This window comes from Lathamus discolor, chromosome 3 (assembly GCF_037157495.1).
Source record: "Lathamus discolor isolate bLatDis1 chromosome 3, bLatDis1.hap1, whole genome shotgun sequence".
Lineage (NCBI taxonomy): Eukaryota > Metazoa > Chordata > Aves > Psittaciformes > Psittacidae > Lathamus > Lathamus discolor.
Window position 1 is genome coordinate 136,542,969 of NC_088886.1, and position 17,076 is coordinate 136,560,044.

Consider the following 17,076-nt stretch of genomic DNA (forward strand, 5'->3'; position numbering starts at 1 on the left):
GGGCGGGGATGGACGCTGGTGGCGTGGCACCGTCCCGCGGGGCGGGGAGCTGGCAGGGGAGGTGGCCGAGCCACCGCCCCTCGGCGGGACCCCGGTGGGCAGCGGTGCGGGCGGCGAGCGCGCAGCCAGGTGAGCGCGGGTCCCTGCGCGACCGGCCCGTCCGCACCGCCCCCCGGCACGCACCAGGGCACGGCGGTCCCGGTGGGGCGTGCGTGCACCGCCCGTGGGCGCACGGACACAGCGGGGTGTGGGTGCATCACCCTGGGTGCATGGACAGAGCGGGGTGTATGGGCATCACCCTGGGTGCATGGACAGAGCGGGGTGTATGGGCATCACCCTGGGTGCATGGACACAGCAGGGTGTGGATGCATCACCCTGGGTGCATGGACAGAGCGGGCTGTGGGTGCATCACCCTGGGTACATGGGCGCAGAGGGGTGTGTGAGCATCACCCTGGGTGCATGGACGCAGAGGGGTGTGGGTGCATCACCCTGGGTGCCCGGACACAGCGGGGTGTGGGTGCATCACCCTGGGTGCACGGACAGAGAGGGGTGTGGGTGCATCACCCTGGGTGCATGGACGCAGAGGGGTGTGGGTGCATCACCCTGGGTGCATGGATGCAGAGGGGTGTGGGTGTATCACCCTGGGTGCCCGGACACAGCGGGGTGTGGGTGCATCACCCTGGGTGCACGGACAGAGCGGGGTGTGGGTGCATCACCCTGGGTGCATGGACGCAGAGGGGTGTGGGCGCATCACCCTGGGTGCGTGGATGCAGAGGGGTGTGGGTGCATCACCCTGGGTGCCCGGACACAGCGGGGTGTGTGGGCATCAGCTCTGGGTGGCGGTGCTGGCACATGCAGCTGGGGAGCGTGGGTTGCCCAGGGGCAGATGCTGCCCATGCCCTGGATGAAATCGCCGGTCCAGGCACAGGCCGTGCTGGTGGGGGAGCCCTCCCCTGCCGCAGACATTAACAGCCCCCAGCAGCCCCCTCTCATGCCCCTGGCCCCGCTGGAGGCATCCCCGGAGGCGCTGGGGAGCTGGCGCTGAGCTCCCGGGCTCTGCCATCAGCAGGGAGCACTGCTCAGCCGCTGCTCGCCTTGGCTGGGGGCCATTTCTGCTCCGGACACAAAGCCCTTGCCAGCTCCCTGCTGTGCTCCCGGGTGCCGTGTCCAGCTGGTTAGCGTGGCTCACCACCCATCTCCGGAGGCGTGCAGCCCCGTGTGAGCAGGGATACCCCCTTTGGAAGTGGGGAGCCCCTTCCCATCACAGGAGCCGCTGGAGGGGCTGCTCCCAGCTCACCTGCGGGTGCATTCCCTGTGCACTGGGGAGAGCTGTGCAGTGTGACAGCAGCTCCGGGGGTGTGCAGACCGCCGGGGGCTGCTTGCTGTCAGCAGGGAGGTTTGCAAACCCTGTGGTAGCCAAGCAAGTCCCTGGAACCTCGGAGTCCTCTCTCTGCCGTCCCTCATAGGAGAGGCAGCTGCTCCACCCCAGGGGTGAGCCAGATCTGGATTTAAGCTGCAAGAGAGTTGATTTGGATTAGCTGTTAGGAAAAATGCTTTACTGTGAGGGTGCTGAGGCGCTGGCACAGGGTGCCCGGGAAGCTGTGGATTCCCCATCCCTGGCACTGTTCAAGGCCAGGTTGGACAGGGCTTTGAGCAACCTGGTCTAGTGAAAGGTGTCCCTGCCCATGGCAGGGGGTTGGAACTGGATGAGCTTTAAGGTCCCTTCCAACCCAAACCATTCTATGATTCTATGATCTGCCCATCTTTGATGCTAGAGCTGGAAACTCCACAAGGTCTCTGCTCTCTCCCTTGAAGAGCCAGTACCAAGCATAATCTGACAAGCACCAAAATGCCTGTTTCTCCCTGGGACTGTACCAGCAGAGCTGAGAGCAGCCGCTGTCCTGAGCCTGCTGCAGTGCAGGACCCTTTGGGTCCTGCCAGGGAGCTGTGCTGGCTGCATCCAACTCCTGCCACGCTCCTCTGCTGCCGCTCACTCACATTTCACTGGGCTGTGACCCCCGTGGGTTCACATCGCCCTGAGCCCTGCAGTGGGGCAGACAGCAACCCGAACCCGGCGGCTGGGGTTTCAGAGGCAGGGCAGGGCGGCTGCCTCCTGGGGTCACCTCCTCATCTCTGGTCTGTCCTGTGGCACAAGCATTCATCTCTGTGAGCTGAGGGGATGCAGGGGCTCTGCATAAGCCGGCCTCCTCCTCCTACCCAGCAGCCACCCTCTGCACCTCTCCTGCCAGCTCTTGCTCTGCGCTGCCGGAGGCTGTCACCATGACCCTCACCAAAGGCTCCTTCACCTACTCCAACGGGGAGGAGTACCGCGGCGAGTGGAAGGAAGGTGAGACGGGGCAGGAGGGAGTGCTGCTGCCTGGGCTGGGAGCCAAGCAGCCCCTGTGTCCTCGCCCAGCACCACGCTGGGGCAGGTCCTGCCTCCATCCATCCTGCACTGCCCATTTCTGCCCTTGCCCTAGGTCGCAGGCACGGTGTTGGGCAGCTGACATTTGCTGATGGCACCGCTTACGTGGGGCACTTTGAGAACGGGCTGTTCCACGGCTGCGGCGTGCTCACCTTCTCTGACGGCTCCAGGTGAGCGTGGCACCCCTGCGTGCACCCCTGCGTACACCCCCGTGCGCATCCCCCCTTGCCACGGGGAGCTGCTGCCTCAGGGGCAACTCTCACGCAGGTACGAGGGGGAGTTTGTGCAGGGCAAGTTCAACGGCGTCGGCGTCTTCACCCGCTGTGACAACATGACTTTTGAGGGCGAGTTCAAAGGCGGGCGGGTGTATGGCTTCGGTGAGTGCCCAGCTCAGCATGGCCCCGTCCAGCATCTCCCATTCTGTCCCTCTGGCCCCAGTGGGCTCTCTCTGCCCCTTCACTCCCAGCCCTTCCTTCCCCTCCCCAGGTCTCCTGACCTTCCCCGATGGCTCCCACGGGGTACCCCGCAATGAGGGCTTCTTTGAGAACAACAAGCTGCTGCGGCGGGAGAAGTGCCCGGCTGTCATCCAGAGGGCCCAGGGTGCCTCCAAGTCTGCCCACAACCTGACAGCGTGACGGTGCCCCACATCCCCTCCCGCTGCAGAGGGACCCCCAGACTGGGCATCGGCTGGCCCTGCTGTCCCCAGAGCAGGGATGTGGCACTGCTGGGTGCCCCCTTGCCCTCTGTCTCTACCAAGCCCCCACTGCCAAACCCCCGTGGCTGGGGGGGACCCCTCCACCCAAGTGCCCCAGGGCAGCCGTGGTGCCTTCTCTCTCTGGCTATAGCCCTGGCACCTGCTGGAGCAGCACGGGGACAGGGTGGCCAGGGCTCGGCTCCTCTGCCCCCAGGAAGACTGTGGAGCACTGGGGCTGCTGGCCTGCTGCAGAGGATGGAGCAGGGGTGCAGGGGCTGAGCCCTGACCCCACTGCAAGGGTGCCTTGGCTGGGAGCTGCTGGCTGGACCACGTGCTCACAGAGAGGCAGCTCCTGGCCCGCTTCACTACCCTGGTTTCGAGGCAGGGTGGGCACCGTGTGGCCTGTGCCCGTTCTAGGTGACTGGGCATCCTCCAGCTTGCCTGGGCAGGGTGACGTGGTGCCCCAAAAGGACCCAGCCTGCTCGTGGGGCCAGGCGGCGGGCTGTGCCCCATTCATCCCTGTGCCTTGGGGACATCTGCAGCAGTATCCCCAAGGAGGAGGATCGGGGAACACCCAGCCTGGCCATGTCTGCTGCACACTGGGGGAGGGCTGGAGGCATGGTGAGCAAGGAGCAGGGTCCGACAGAGCCTGGGATGAGGGGCACGAGCAGGGCTGGGATAGGGTGCCAGGGGTGGAGCAGAGGGCCTGGGCAGGGTGGGTGGAGATAGGGGCATGGCAAAGGGGTGGGCAGGGAGCGCACAGCTCCCCGTCTTGCCCCCCGCATGCATCCTCCGTCTCCCCCTGCGTGCTCACCCTCACCCTGGTGTGGTCTGGCCATGGTGCGGGGTCCCGGCAGCCCTCGTAGCCCGGTGCTGGGCTGCAGGGGCCCTGCCTTCCCTGCCAGTCTCTGCCCACGTCGGTCCCGTGCCTTGCTGTGACCCTGCCTTGTGCTGCCGCCTGCACAGGCCTCAGCTGAGTAAACCGCATTGCCAAACGCGCAGGCTGTGTCCTCTTTGCTGGGAGCAGGGACCGGGGCTGGGGGCTGCTTGCATGGGCAGGACAGCACACACAGATGGGGGGCAGCAGGTTTATTCCTGGCTCATGGTGCAAGGATCCATCCCTTCCCAGGTGGGGATGGTGAGACCCTGAGGGCTGGCGGGCATGCAAGGGTGGCCTGGGGGTGCTGGGTGTCCCCCCTCTACCCACCCTGCCCAGCAGGAAGGAGTGACATGGGTGGCTTTCTCTTGGCCATGTCCCAATGTCCCCACCACATCCCCAGCTCCTGGGGTCCCTGGCTCCTGTGCCTTCCCAGCGCAGGAAGGGGCAGGGGGTACCCCTCACAACCAGCCATTTGCACTGAAGGCGCTCCTCAGCTCCTCAACCTGAGGGGGGCTCAGCGGAGCCAGGGGTGCACGGCAGGGACCCCCGTAGTAGCCGAACCACTCCATGGCCTTCTTCAGCCCTGGGATCCCAAAGCGGCGGGTGACCTGCAGGAGGGAGGGACAGGGCAACGTGCTCATGGGTCCTGCTCCTGCTGACCCTGCTCCTTGCTCGCCGTCACTCCTGCCCTCCCCATGTGGGTCTGCAAGGCTGGGGAGCATCCCTGTGGCACGGGCAGGCTCTTTGCAGCAGGCATGGGCCACACCGCAGTGGGGTGGGGGACCTGGGGAGGAGTAGCTCTTCTCATCATTGCCTATAAATAGCGGGCAAGGCTCCTGCAGGGGTCAGGTAGGTGCCCGCTGCCAGTGGACATGCTGTTCCTGGCACGGCAGGGCTGGCATTTCCCACCACGCCACATCCAGCCTGGCTGGGCATGCCGACTGGGTGCTGTCCCCCCCCAGACCACTGCTTCACACCCCAGCCACAGGGGCCTCCATCCTTGTCCGCCCCCCGGGCTATGCCGTGTCCTGGCACTCCTCAGCATCCCGACTGCTCACCGCTGTGTTGGGCTCGATGAGCCGGTGCTGCAGCTCACGGGCCTCCTGCCAGCGGCCCTCGTGGCACAGGTGGTCGAGCTGGCACAGCGGGGCCCCCAGGACATTGGCAAGGGCACAGACCCCCCCAGAGGCACCTGTGGACACCAGGGTGCGTTGGCAGTCAGCTGGCACGCCATGCCAGCCAGCACTGACCTGCCATAGCTGCCCATGGCTGCCTCCCCCTGCCTGGCTGCCAGACCCCACCAGTGCCCCCATTGCAGCCCCCTGTGCCCCGCACTGGGCAGGGGCAGCAGCACCTACCCAGGGCATAGCTGGCCAGCAGGAAGCCGGCCGATCCTGCCAGCACCTGGAAATCCTCCTGCCGTGTCTTGTGGACCATCAGCCCGATGCGGGTGATCTGGGGAGAGACACGCTGTGCTCTGGGCCAGCTTCACCCTCTCCCCTCACTGCAGCATTCCTGCTGGCACTCTCAGCTCCCCATTCCCAGCTGGGGGCCAGGTTTGGTGGCAGCCAGCCCAGGGACAGCCCTGCCCCACTCACATCCCCACCGCTGTCCTTGATCCCAAGGATGTTGGGGTGCTGAGCCAAGGTGACCACAGCCTCCAGGGGTAGGTCCAGGCCAGTGTTGGCAGGGACACTGTAGAGCACCACGGGGATGGGGGATGCGTCGGCAACCTGCAGGCAGCCAGGCCATGCTCAGCAGCTGGGGTGGACTGGAGGTGTGCAGGATGCGCTCCCAATCCTGCTGCTCCAGCTCATGCTGCTGGCAGGCCCTGGCTCACCTCCGTGTAGTGCCGGACCAGGGCAGCGCTGGTCATGGCTCCCCGGTAGTAGCAGGGTGTCACGACCAGCGCCACATCAGCCCCTGCCTCTGCCATGCTGAGGGTCAGCTGGATGGTGGCCTGGGTGGCTGGGGAGGAGGCAGAGGGGTCAGGGGTGCCCTGGGAGGCACACACAGCCCCGCACACCCACAGCAGCACTCACATTCGCAGCCCGAGCCGGCCAGCAGCAGGCGGTCCCTGGGCAGAGCACGGCGCACGCAGCTCACCACCTCCAGCCGCTCCTGGGGTGCCAGGTAGGGGTACTCCCCGTTGGAGCCCAGCACCACCAGCCCTGAGACACAGGTACAGGGAGGGCAGAGCATGCTGTGTGCGAGCGCTGTGGAACACACTGCCTGCCTGCCTCCCCCCCGCCTCCATCCCCAGCGACTGCCGCACACGGCAGCGCTAGCAAGACATTTATTGGTACCCACAGCCACACTGTGCTGCTCTGTTCCCGGCTGTGGCACACAGACCCCTTGGGACCCTGCCAGTGCCATGGACACATGAAGGCCTCAAGGGAGCTGGAAATGCTGGGTGCTCCTATCGCCCTCGCTCCCCTCCTCACTGCTGGCACCCAGGCACGGCTCTGCAGCCCACAGTGTGCCCTCTCCTGGCTCCGTTCCCACGACACTGGGCTCACAACGTGATCAGAAGAGGGGAGAACCCCGGGGCACGTGCCTGCGACCCCCAGACTGTTCCTGCAGCCCCTCTCATGCACCCATCCTGAGCCATCAACAGATCTGCATCCCATGGCACAGAATCAGTGTGGGCGTCCACGGGTGTGCAAGCACACCTATGGGCAGAGGATAGGTGCAAGCCCACAGCTACGTGTGGAGGGTGTGTGCAAGCCTGCACGTGTGGAGCGTGCATGCAAGCACACACTGGTGCGTGGTGGTGTGCAAGGACACACGCGTGTGCCTGGGCATGTGCCATGCAAAGGGCCCTAGGTGGGTACCTGGGGGGCTTTGAGCCCCAGAGCGAAGTCCAGCTGGAGACTGAGCACCCTCGGGAAGCCGGCAGGCTGCCTGCACGCTGCCACACAGCCCCTGCCGCAGGAGCCTGCACAGAGAGGGGCAGCGCTTACCTCGGAAGGGGATGCTGGCGTAGCGGTGCAGGTTCCCCTCCAGCCGGGCATAGTCCACCTCGTGCGTGGGTGAGAAGGGGGTGGCGAGGGGCGGGAAGATGCCGCCAAGGTCCAGCGTGCGCCCCGGTCCCTGTGGGGTGCTGAGCTCCCGGCGCTGCCCTGGGGCTGCCCGGCACAGAGCTGCCAGCGCAGGACGGAGGGGAGAGGCGAGGCGGGTGCTGAGCGCCATGGTGGCTGGTGCTGCTGCCGACCCTGCTGAGGGGCTGTTAATGTTTGACAGGGCACGTGAGGGACCCGTAACCCGGACGGGCAGACGACGCAAGGGGTGGTACAGGGTGAGCTCAAGATGCTCTCACCCACTCCAGGGGCTGGCCACAGGAGCTCAGCGCCCTGCTGGGTGAGCCCTGGCTACCCCAGCCCTGCTTTCCCTTCTGCTTGCCAGCCCTGGCAGCCATCCCTCTGCAACCTATGGCGCTGGGCTGCAGGGCCGGGGAGGGGATCAGACATTGCAGGAGTCCAGGGGCTGTGGGCAGGGCTTCCCTGCCCTGGGTGTTGGTGTGGGGCCTCCCGTAAATGGGAGAGCAGGAGTGTTTCTACATTGGGAGCTATGAGCACAGCCCTTGGCAGCAGTGACCCAGCCTGCAAAGGGGCCACTGTGTCCACGTGGGGATGGTGCCAGCAGGGAAGGCAGGAGAACAGGCAGCCATCCAGCCCCACGGAGTGGCTGCCCAGCAGGGATATGACTGCTGCTCTGGTGCAATGCCAGCCTCCAGCACAGTGTAGACCCATCCTGTGCTTCCCGGGATGTAGCTCTCCTCGCTGAGCTTGCCCAAGTGAGACTTTGAAACACTGTGAGCAAGCAGGGCTTCCTGCAGCAAGGTAGTCCCACCATTGAACCAACTGTGTCCTGGCCCCATGTTGTCCTTGCACTAGGAGGCAGGGCACTTACATGCTGCTGGATAAGCAGCTCCCCAGTAACCCAGCTTCCCCAGCCCCATGGAGACAAACGCTGCTCTTTGCTGGCTTTTATTAACACGGACAAATCTTGGCTGGAGCCTGCTCCTTGGAGCACAGGCCGGTCCCTGGTCCTTGCCTGGCGCCGTCATGCAGGAACCTCCATCCCATCCTGCGGCTGCTCCTTCGTCTCCAGCGCCTGGCGCGTGTCCACCTGCCACTGCTGCACCAGGTCCGTCGGGGTCTTGCCAGCCTGCAGAGCGGGCAGAGAGACGCTGGAGCAGGGGTGGTGTGACACGGTGGGGCAGCAAACAGCCCTGGTGCTGGTTCCCTGCTCACCTGGTTCTTGGCCATCATGTCAGCCCCGTGCAGGAGCAGCATTTTGATGATCTTGTAGCGGCTGAGCCGTGTGGCATCGTGCAGCGCCGTGTCACCTTCCTGAGAGAGATGGAGCCTGGCTGGGGATCGTGGTCCAGCACCAGCGACACCCTGCCTGGCGCCGGCACTGGTCCCAGCCCCAGCACACCCGCCTCCCCATGAGGACAGGGAGGAGGATGGTGCCTGCCCCAGCCCTGGCTGCAGCTGCCAGCACCAGGGGGGCACATCTGGACACACACATCCCCCCCCGGGGTGCCGGGTCAGCCAAGGGAGGAGGGATCCGTGTTGCCCCCTTAGTGCTGGCTGCATGGCTGCAGCACTCACCCTGTCTGGGGAATTGATGTCCACCCCGCAGTGGATGAGGTGCTCCACGATGTCAGGGTGCCCGGTCCGGGTGGCCACGTGCAGGGGGGTGCTGAGAAGCTTGAGAGGGGAAGGAGATGGACACCAGAGAGGATCAGCACCCACCCCTGCTAACCCAACACCTCATACCCCAGAGCATGCCCGTGCCCCTGGCACAGCCCTGCGCACCTTGTCCTTCACGTTCAGGTCTGCCCCGCGGTCCTGCAGCAGCTTCACAGCATCCAGGTGCCCACCCCGGCAGGCCCAGTGCACAGCGGTGCAGTCCAGCTGGGTGCACAGGGCCATGGTGAGGGATACCCCCACCCTGTGTCCGTGCCCCCCACCCAGCCGGTCCCTGTGTCAGGGCTGACCCCTGTGAGACCCCTGCCCACCACCACCTCGGGACCGAGGATCCCACCCCTGCCGTTTCTCCGGCTGTGCCAAGCCCGGAGGCTCAGACCATCCCAGAGCCAGGGGCAGGATCCCCCCTCACCCGGTCCCTGAAGTCAACAGCGGCCCCGCTGTCCAGCAGCTTCTGCAGGATGTCCGTGTGTCCCTCCAGCGAGGAGCGGTGCAGGGCCGTGCGGTGGAACTGCGGGGACGAGGCACCGCGTTGCTGATGGATCCATCCTCCCCAGCCCACCCCAGCCATGCCCCAAGTCCCATCCCATCCTGCCGCAGGGGGGCACGGTGTGGGGTGCCCGGTGGCCAGAGGGAACACTACCTCGTCACACGTGTTGGGGGAGCCACCGTCTGCCAGGAACTTCTCGATGATGTGCATCTTGCCCTGGACGGCGGCTCGCAGGAAGGTCTCCGGCTCCACGGGACCCTCCTGGCAACGGGGCAGGCTCAGGGCTGGGGCACCGTGCGGGCGCAGGAGAGGGGACACCACGGGGGAGGTGCCCATCGGGCACGGTGACGCGGGGGCTGGCCCATGGGTGCTCCAGCCCCGACCCCAGCAGCCGCCCTCCCGTCCCATGGGACCCCCTGACCTACGATCTCCAAGGACTCCGGCGGCGGGGGGGGCTCGGGGGTGGCCGCCCGCTCCTCCCGGCGCTGCCGGCGCTGCTTGCGGAGCTCGATGAGGCGCTGGATGCTCCCCACATCAATGATCTCCCGCCGCAGGTCCACTGAGCTCTTCCGCACCCGCTCCTGGCCCTGCGGGGGACCCACAGTGCCCAGTTTGCCTTCACTGTGTCCAGGCATATATCCCTCCCCCCCCCCCCAAACCCTGCCCCCCTCACCTTGATGGCCTCGAGGCCCCGGTTCCTGAGGCCATGGCGTTTCTCCTCCTCCAGCTCAGGTGTGTTCATCCGCTCCACGGCTGGTGGCTCCCGTGCGCCATCGCATTTGTGTTGCTGCATGGGCATGGAGGGGCTGTATGGTCCTGGTTGGGCACGGGGCAGCCCCACCACCTCTGTCCTCAGCCCACCAGTGGAAGTGGCTCTGGGCGCAGCTACTGCTTGCTGCTGAGGTCTAGAGGATGCCCAGCAGCCTTCGGGCTTGTGCTACTTGGCAAGTTGGGCACCTGCCTGGTTCTCAGCTCTGCCCCACAGGCAAGAGCTCCTGGGTTGGGAACCTGATGCCCCCAAGAGCCCTTGGCCACTTTGCTGCACCCCACAGGATGGCAGGGTCAGTGCCAGCCTCCTCACCTCTGAGTCCCTAAGGATGGACACAGCACAAGGTGGGTCTCTGCCGCAGCCCAGGCAGGTCCCCCTGCCCTATGGACCCACCTTCTCCTTCTCCTCTTCCTCCTCCTCTGCCAGCTTCTGCTCGATGAGCTCCTTGGCCCGTTGCACGTCCAGCTCCATGTCTGCCAGCAGTGCACAGCCCTGTGTGGGATGCAGCCTTTGCTCCTCACCCCCAGGGGCAGAGAGCCCCCAGCCCTGGTTCCCAGCAGCTCCGCTGGCCACGACGCTTTATGCCTCCGGCCCCTCTGTCCCATGGCCCAAGATCACCGACAGCTGTGGCTGCTCCACATGACTGGGGCAGCTTTGCCATGAGCTCACCCTCCTGCTTTCTGGTGGCCCTGGCTCACCTCCCCAGCCCTGAACCCTCTTAAAGAGACCCAGTGCACCCCCATCCCACTGCCAGGGACCCCGTGGTGGGTGCAGGGAGCTGGGGTGCACATGGCCCACAGCAGGCAGTCCAGAGTGGAGCAGGGACACAGGACAGGGTTGCCCCATGGGTCCTGTGTCTGGGCAGCCAGGATGCTCCCCATGGCTCCCATCACCCCACAACCTGATGCTGCAGCACCCACTGGCATCACCTGAGGCTCCCTGGCATCTGGGTAGGGGGTTGCTGCCTACCCCACAGGGAGGCAAAGGGGCCCCCTCAAACATCCCAGCCAGCAGACAGCACATGTGCCAGGAGCCACAGCCCCTCTGCTGTGCTGCTTTGGAGGATGACCTCAGGTGTGGAACGTTCCGAGCAGCCCTGCCAGGCTCCTGGTGCTTGCCCAGCCTCCCTTGCCACACAAGGGCAGCCTGGCAGCAGGACCAGCCTCACGTGGGGCCGGCAGGCAGAGCCGGCAGCTATTCCCGGCAGTGAGGACATTGTTCAGCCCCCCTGGGCTTTGCTCTCCTTCTTTGTAAGACGAGGCCGGTGCTGCCCTGTGCAGGAACAGTTAATGCGCCGGGCACAGCCCCCAGCACAGCACCTGCAGGAACGACAAATAGGGACACATCACTGTCACCCTCCTGGGCAGTTCCCAGGGCCACCCGTGGGTGCCCTGAGCCATGGGTACCACAGCCTCCAGATGCAGAAAGGCACTGTTTTCATCAGGACAGGCGATGGTGACCACAAAGGTGGTCTTGGGACCAACCCCCTTCATGGACTATCCCCAGGGCAGACACAGGCTGAAACCTCGAGGGGAAGCCCTGTGAGAGAGGGGATGGTCCCACAGCAGCAACCAGCCAGGATGAGGCTGGCAGTACTGGGAAAGGGCCCAGGCAGGCAAAGAGCTGGGGCTGGCAGGAGGGGGCGAGGGTGGCACCAAGGAGATGGGGTGCCTGGGCTCTCCTTGGGCCCCTCCTGACACGCAAGCAGATGTGAAAGAGGCACGGGGACCTCCCACGGCTGCAGGTGACAGCCCCCCAGACCTGCCCCAGGGGCCAGAGGAAGGATGAAAAGGCTTTATTGATAAATACAGACTATGTACAGAGGGGAGACATCTCCACACAGCCCAGCACCCGGGGGCCTCCTGGCCAGGGTGAGCTGAAGCCCAGCAGGTCACAGCCTCTCCCCGCCAGCACAGCCCAGCCCAGCAGCAGGACCCTGGCTGTGCTGACCACCCCGGACACATTTGGTCTCAAACCTCCTGCAGCAAACATGGTGCATGCCCGTACCTCCAGCCAAGAGGGACCACCATGGCAGCACAGCCCCATGGAGACCTTCCTGGGTGGGGGGTCACCCGAGTGGGGGGCAGCCTGAGCGGGGAGCAAGGGCTGGCCCAGCTCCGGCAGGGCCGAGACATGGCATGGGGCATCCCCAGTGGTGCCGCTGCCCCGGCTCCCTGCTCTCGCCCCGCAACCAGTGTGGGGTAGCTCAGTTCCTGGGCGGCAGGGGCTGGTTGACGATCACTTGCACAACAAAATCCTTCTGGATCTTGGTCTCCTGCAGCCGCGTGCGGTCGGTGAGCAGCTTGCCCGAGAAGAACCAGCGCTGCCAGGCCATGTCGATGCCCTCCTGTGCCTGCAGCTGCTTCTTCAGCTGGCCGATGGTGTCGCCCATGCTGGCGCTGAGCCGCAGGTCCTTGCCCGTGGACAGCCGCACCTTGAGGGCGAACTCCCGCCGGGCATTGGGCAGGGGCTCAGCCGGCTCCGATGCCTCCTCCTCACTCCGCTCCAGGATCAGGTTGACAGGAGGTGACAGGCAGTAGACAGGCAGCTGGTACCGGTTGCCCAGCTCATCGTAGCACTCCGTCAGGGACCCTGTGGATGGCAGGGGACATGCTGTGGGTGGGCATCCCCATGGACCACCCCAGCGGGGACAGGGCCACCCCAGGGAGGGGGGCAGAGCTCCCCTTGGCTGGGCTGAGCTGCATGGATGGCTGTTGGGAACCCCTCTCCTCCCCAGCGTGGGACTCCCACGTGTCCAGATGTGGGGCACTCAGCAACCACCCACCACCGCACTGGTGTCATCCCTCACCGTGGGGCAGGGTGATGCTGGCTCCATCGAGGATGGCCTGAGCCAGGCTGTGGTCGTTGGCCTCCACGGCGTAGGCAGCTGCCTTCAGAGCATCCCAGATCTCCTTGCGGCCCTCGAAGGCAGGTGCCGTGTCCCAGAACTCGTCCCGCTTGCTGCGCAGCTGCCCGTCTGTCATGGGGTAGTCGCTTTTCCATTTGGGACACTCCTTCTTCAGGGGCTCATTGCGGCCTGGAGAGGGGAGAATACTCAGCCAAGGGATGAACCTCCCCACTTGGGCCCTGAGCCCCCACCTCCCCATTCCTACAGGTTCCTGGGGACCCCTTGCACCATGCACAGCAGTGTCCATGGGGCTGCCCTGCCCAGCACGGCCAGGGGGACTCAGCTAGAGTTAGCCCTAGCCCTGCCCAATGTCCCACTGACCCCATGGCAGCTCCCCCCCAAGTGACATCACTTGTCCCCAGGAGGGACAAGGGCTCTTGCCCATATGCCTGGAGGAGCAGCACCTGCCCTGTGGGGTGGCCACAAGGCCTCGGAGCCCTCTGAGGCAGAGCAGTATTTATAGCTTGGGGAATTAGCCAGGGAATAAGCTGGTGAGTCGGAACGGGAAGGGGATTACGGGGGCTGAGCTGCAGCCCTGGCAGGATGGGGAGGGCAGGACTCCACCATCCTCTCTGACCATCCCGGGATGGCAGGGACAAGCTGAGGGCAAGAGGACAGGCACACAGCGTCCAGGGCACTGTGGGGCAGAGAGCTGCCAGCCCACAGCAATGGGCCAGACTGAGCTGGCACCCCATGAAACAGCCCCCAACCATGTTCCCGGTGACCCCCAGCAGGCAGCCCCACCTGGGACACCACCAGGTCTGGGACACCCCCATGCCAGTCCCACTGCTCCCTGCTCTCCCTACACCAGGCTGCAGCCTGGGAACAGCCCCATCCCATCAGCCCCACGGCTGGGCCGGAAGCATGGGGGAGGAAGGAGCTGTTGTCACTCCCAGCTGAGCTGGGGACAATGAATGGCAACAGCTCCTTCCTGCCACCCCTCTCCCTGGGGTGGCCAGGCAGCCTGCTGGGACAGAACACAGGGAATGCAGAGCCGCAGCTGGGCAGGAAGGATGCCTGTGCCCGCAGTGACCTGCCAGGCAAGACAATGCTAGGGACAGCCACCACTGCCAGCTGGGGGCACAGCCAGGTTCCCCAAGCAGCTTTTCTTGGGCAAGTGCGTGGTGACACAAGGCACTATATGACCTTTGTTTTGTACCAGCCCTGTCCCACCCCATCCAAGACCACTGGAGCCAGCACAACACCCACTTTCCCACTGAGCACCAGCCTAGAGCTACATACAACATGTAGCATCTACACCAGGGATCCACACGGGGCATGGGAGCTCAGCTATCCCTGGGCTGGATGCTGAGCATCCCTGACAGGCAGCATCCTGCCCGCATCCCTGGAGGATGGCAGGCCTCAAACAAGGTCTCAGCGAGGGCATCCGGCTGCAGCCTGCGCTGCCGATTCAGCAGTCACGGTGCCGGGCAGGAAGGATTTGCAGCACTGCAGGACAGAGCAAGGTCGGAAGCAGCACCTGCCCTGGGAGGGCAGGGGAGCAGCTATGGACAGCCTCAAGGACACAGCCAGGACCACATCTCCATGCTGCTGTGGCCACTGGGCTGGTGCATGCATCCCTGCAGCCAGGACTGTTATGCACAGCGGGACTCATGACCAGCACCATGTCCTCAGCTCCATCATCAGCAAAGGGAAGAGGCTGGCCCAGGGCTTGGCCACGGGAGGACACAGGGACAGGTTGTGGCTGCCCCGTGCAGGCAGGCGTGCCCGGCAGCCGTGCCCAGGTAGGCAGGGACTTAAGCCTCGTCTATTTATTGCTGCCACCCAGTTGGGCCCTGCAGCCTCTAATCACCTCCTGTTGCTCTATTCCTGGCCCCTTGTGCAACTCTCCACAGCAGCACCACTGGACAGGTCTGGCTGCTCGCTGCGCCCGGACTCGAGCCAACAGGATCTGGCTGGCAGTCTGCCTGCCTCCTGCCTGCAGCACCCTGCCTGCGGCTCAGCCCCTCCATGGGGACCCCAAGGCAGGATGATGTGCCCTGGAACTCGCTCTCTGCCTGGATGGAGCCCCAGGGGCGAGCTGGGCACTCTCAGCCAGTGGGTGCTGGAAGCTAACTCAGCCCAGGGGGAGGTATGAGCCAGATAGCACATGACAGCGTTTCCAGCAGTGCTGACTGGTCCCCTCCTGCGCCAGACAAGGCTGGGATGCTGCATGCCACAGGCATCCCCAGCTCCTCCCGCTTCTGCAAGCTGGCCATCCTGGGGACAACCAGCAGGACCCCCCTGTCAGGGGCCACAGCAAGCCCCAGCCAGGCACACAGGCTACTTCAGCAGGGCCCCTGCAGCAGCAGAGGCTCCCCACCAACAGCTGGTCCTTGCATGCTGGTTCTTGCCAGTCCCGGGCATTGTCCCTGTAATGTGGGAGAGGGCAGCTGCAGCCTTGCTTCAGCCTCCACCACCCACTGATCGGCTCCTGTGGGCTGGGGGCATCATGCAAGCAAGGGCAGGAGCCAGCCTGGACACCCTGGCACCAGGGATGCTCCTGCTCCCCCAGGAAGGGGCACGCTGCAAGAAAGCTGCCAGGAGCACAGGGGCACCAGGAGGGCACCGTGATCCACTCTAGGAGAGCCTGTCAGGGAGTGAGTAGTGGTGATGGAGACACAGGCTCTGTAGCAAGCTGTCACCTGGTACAGGAGGGGAGCACACAGATTCAGATGTTGGGATCTGATATCGCAGCCACAGCAGCCCCAAGTTATAAGGCAATGGCCCTCAAACCCCACTGACCTGAGTGAACAGTCTGCTATGGACCCCAGGACTGACTGACACTCCCAAGACAGCACCTGCATCCCTGGGGACCAGGGCATGGTGGGACGGAGGGCTGCAGCTCCTCAGGAAGCCATCAACCCGACCCGGGGCAGCACCGTGCCCCGCACGGTGGGGATGGCTGCCACGGGCAGCGGGCACAGCCAGACCCGGCAACCACCGCACCCCGCACGCGTTACCGGAGCTTCGGGCTCCATCCCACGGGAAAGCCTCTCCCCCTCCTGCCTGCATCCCAGCTGCGGGCGAGGGCCGGGGCGCCCCGTCCCCGGGCACACGCTTCCTGCTCCTCCTCTCCCACCGCCTACCACCGCTTTGCCATAAACACGGTAATTACCGGCTGTGATTGCACCGGACGGGGAGGCGGGCAAGGGGAAGGCGGGTATGATTCACCCCGCCAGCCCACGTCCCCTCCGCCGGCAGGTAGCCCTGCCCACCCCCTGTGGCCTCCGGGACCCCCCATGGCAGCGTACCGAAGAGATGCCTCATGGCACCCGGGTATTCGGCTGACCGGTAACCGTGGGGAGCCGCAGGGCTGCGCCAGCCCCCCTCCATATCGCCGCTCCCTGCCCACCCAACGGGACCCCGGTACCTTCCGAAACGCCAGGGCAGCATGAACGGCGTTGTGCCCGCCGGCAACAGCCCGGTGTACGGGCGGCACTGGCCCCGGGCTGGCTGGGACCCAGCGGCCTGCCGGACGCGGCGTACCGGAGAACACCACCTAACCCAAACCGGGAACCCGCACCCCCGGGACACCCCCTCCCGGAGAGGAGCCGGGGACCAGCAAGGTTGGGCAGGACGCGCTGCGCACCCCAGCCCTGACCCTGCAAAACCCCGGGGAACCAGGACGGAAGCCGGGACGGGACCCGCGGTGCCTGCCCGCTCCCGGGGCCGCGAACCAGACCGGAACCCCCGGTGCCGGGGGTCCCCTCGGGGGCACAGAACGGCTCCCGGGGCTGTACATGGGGCAGCCCAAAGCGCACCCACAGACTGCACCCCTCCGGTACCCACAGTCCCCCCGCACCCACCACCCCAACGGCTATTTGTAGGGGACCCTCGGGACCCCAGGAGTGCCCCGGCGAGCCGGGCCCCGCTCACCTGCTCGCTTGCGGGTGTTGCCGGCCGAGGGCCGCTCCCGGCGCTGCCGCCCCACGCAGCCGCCCATGGCTGGGGCTGGACGGCGGCGGCGCTCGGCATGGGGCCGGGCAGGCTCCGCGCTGCAGCCCCGACAGCGGGGCCCGGCTCTGAGCGCCGGGGCCGCCCCGCCCCGCTCCGCCAGGTGCGCATGTGACCGCCCGCGCCGGCACCGCCCACGGGCGTGCTCCCGCTCCAGCTCCCGCCGCGCTTTTCTGTCCCCTGCGGCTCGCCGTACCGCCTCTCCGCCTGGCTGTGCGTGTCCGATCCCCCCAAC

General features: G+C 65.8%; 4 protein-coding genes across 7 annotated transcripts; 1 reads left to right on the forward strand and 3 right to left on the reverse strand.

Moving 5' to 3' along the window:
* The first annotated feature begins 36 nt into the window (after positions 1-36).
* Positions 37-4,118, forward strand: MORN4 (MORN repeat containing 4). Of its 3 annotated transcripts, none has more exons than XM_065672930.1 (5): positions 37-129; positions 2,225-2,347; positions 2,481-2,595; positions 2,693-2,802; positions 2,912-4,118. In XM_065672930.1, exons 2-5 carry the CDS (start codon positions 2,281-2,283, stop codon positions 3,058-3,060), a joined length of 441 nt encoding a protein of 146 aa, XP_065529002.1. In that variant the 5' UTR covers positions 37-129; positions 2,225-2,280; the 3' UTR covers positions 3,061-4,118. The 3 variants fall into 3 exon arrangements, with proteins under 3 accessions (XP_065529002.1, XP_065529003.1, XP_065529001.1); XM_065672931.1 differs by having other exon boundaries at positions 51-129; positions 2,250-2,347; XM_065672929.1 differs by having other exon boundaries at positions 59-129; positions 2,222-2,347.
* A 75-nt stretch (positions 4,119-4,193) lies between these two features.
* Positions 4,194-7,223, reverse strand: HOGA1 (4-hydroxy-2-oxoglutarate aldolase 1). Its single transcript, XM_065672056.1, has 7 exons — positions 6,963-7,223; positions 6,042-6,170; positions 5,840-5,967; positions 5,598-5,732; positions 5,358-5,454; positions 5,058-5,191; positions 4,194-4,607 (listed from the first exon to the last, which is right to left on the reverse strand). The coding sequence occupies exons 1-7, from the start codon at positions 7,189-7,191 to the stop codon at positions 4,458-4,460; spliced, it is 1,002 nt and encodes a 333-aa protein (XP_065528128.1). The 5' UTR covers positions 7,192-7,223; the 3' UTR covers positions 4,194-4,457.
* Positions 7,224-7,987: 764 nt separating this feature from the next.
* Positions 7,988-11,949, reverse strand: ANKRD2 (ankyrin repeat domain 2). 2 transcript variants are annotated; one of them, XM_065672047.1, is made up of 9 exons: positions 10,906-11,949; positions 10,370-10,449; positions 9,881-9,994; positions 9,633-9,794; positions 9,361-9,468; positions 9,130-9,228; positions 8,619-8,717; positions 8,256-8,354; positions 7,988-8,169 (listed from the first exon to the last, which is right to left on the reverse strand). In XM_065672047.1, exons 1-9 carry the CDS (start codon positions 10,997-10,999, stop codon positions 8,065-8,067), a joined length of 960 nt encoding a protein of 319 aa, XP_065528119.1. In that variant the 5' UTR covers positions 11,000-11,949; the 3' UTR covers positions 7,988-8,064. The 2 variants fall into 2 exon arrangements, with proteins under 2 accessions (XP_065528119.1, XP_065528118.1); XM_065672046.1 differs by adding an exon at positions 8,826-8,924 and having other exon boundaries at positions 10,370-11,949.
* A 142-nt stretch (positions 11,950-12,091) lies between these two features.
* On the reverse strand, positions 12,092-17,057 carry UBTD1 (ubiquitin domain containing 1). The gene is made up of 3 exons (XM_065672057.1): positions 16,764-17,057; positions 12,786-13,013; positions 12,092-12,568 (listed from the first exon to the last, which is right to left on the reverse strand). Exons 1-3 carry the CDS (start codon positions 16,828-16,830, stop codon positions 12,183-12,185), a joined length of 681 nt encoding a protein of 226 aa, XP_065528129.1. The 5' UTR covers positions 16,831-17,057; the 3' UTR covers positions 12,092-12,182.
* Between the last annotated feature and the right edge of the window lie 19 nt (positions 17,058-17,076).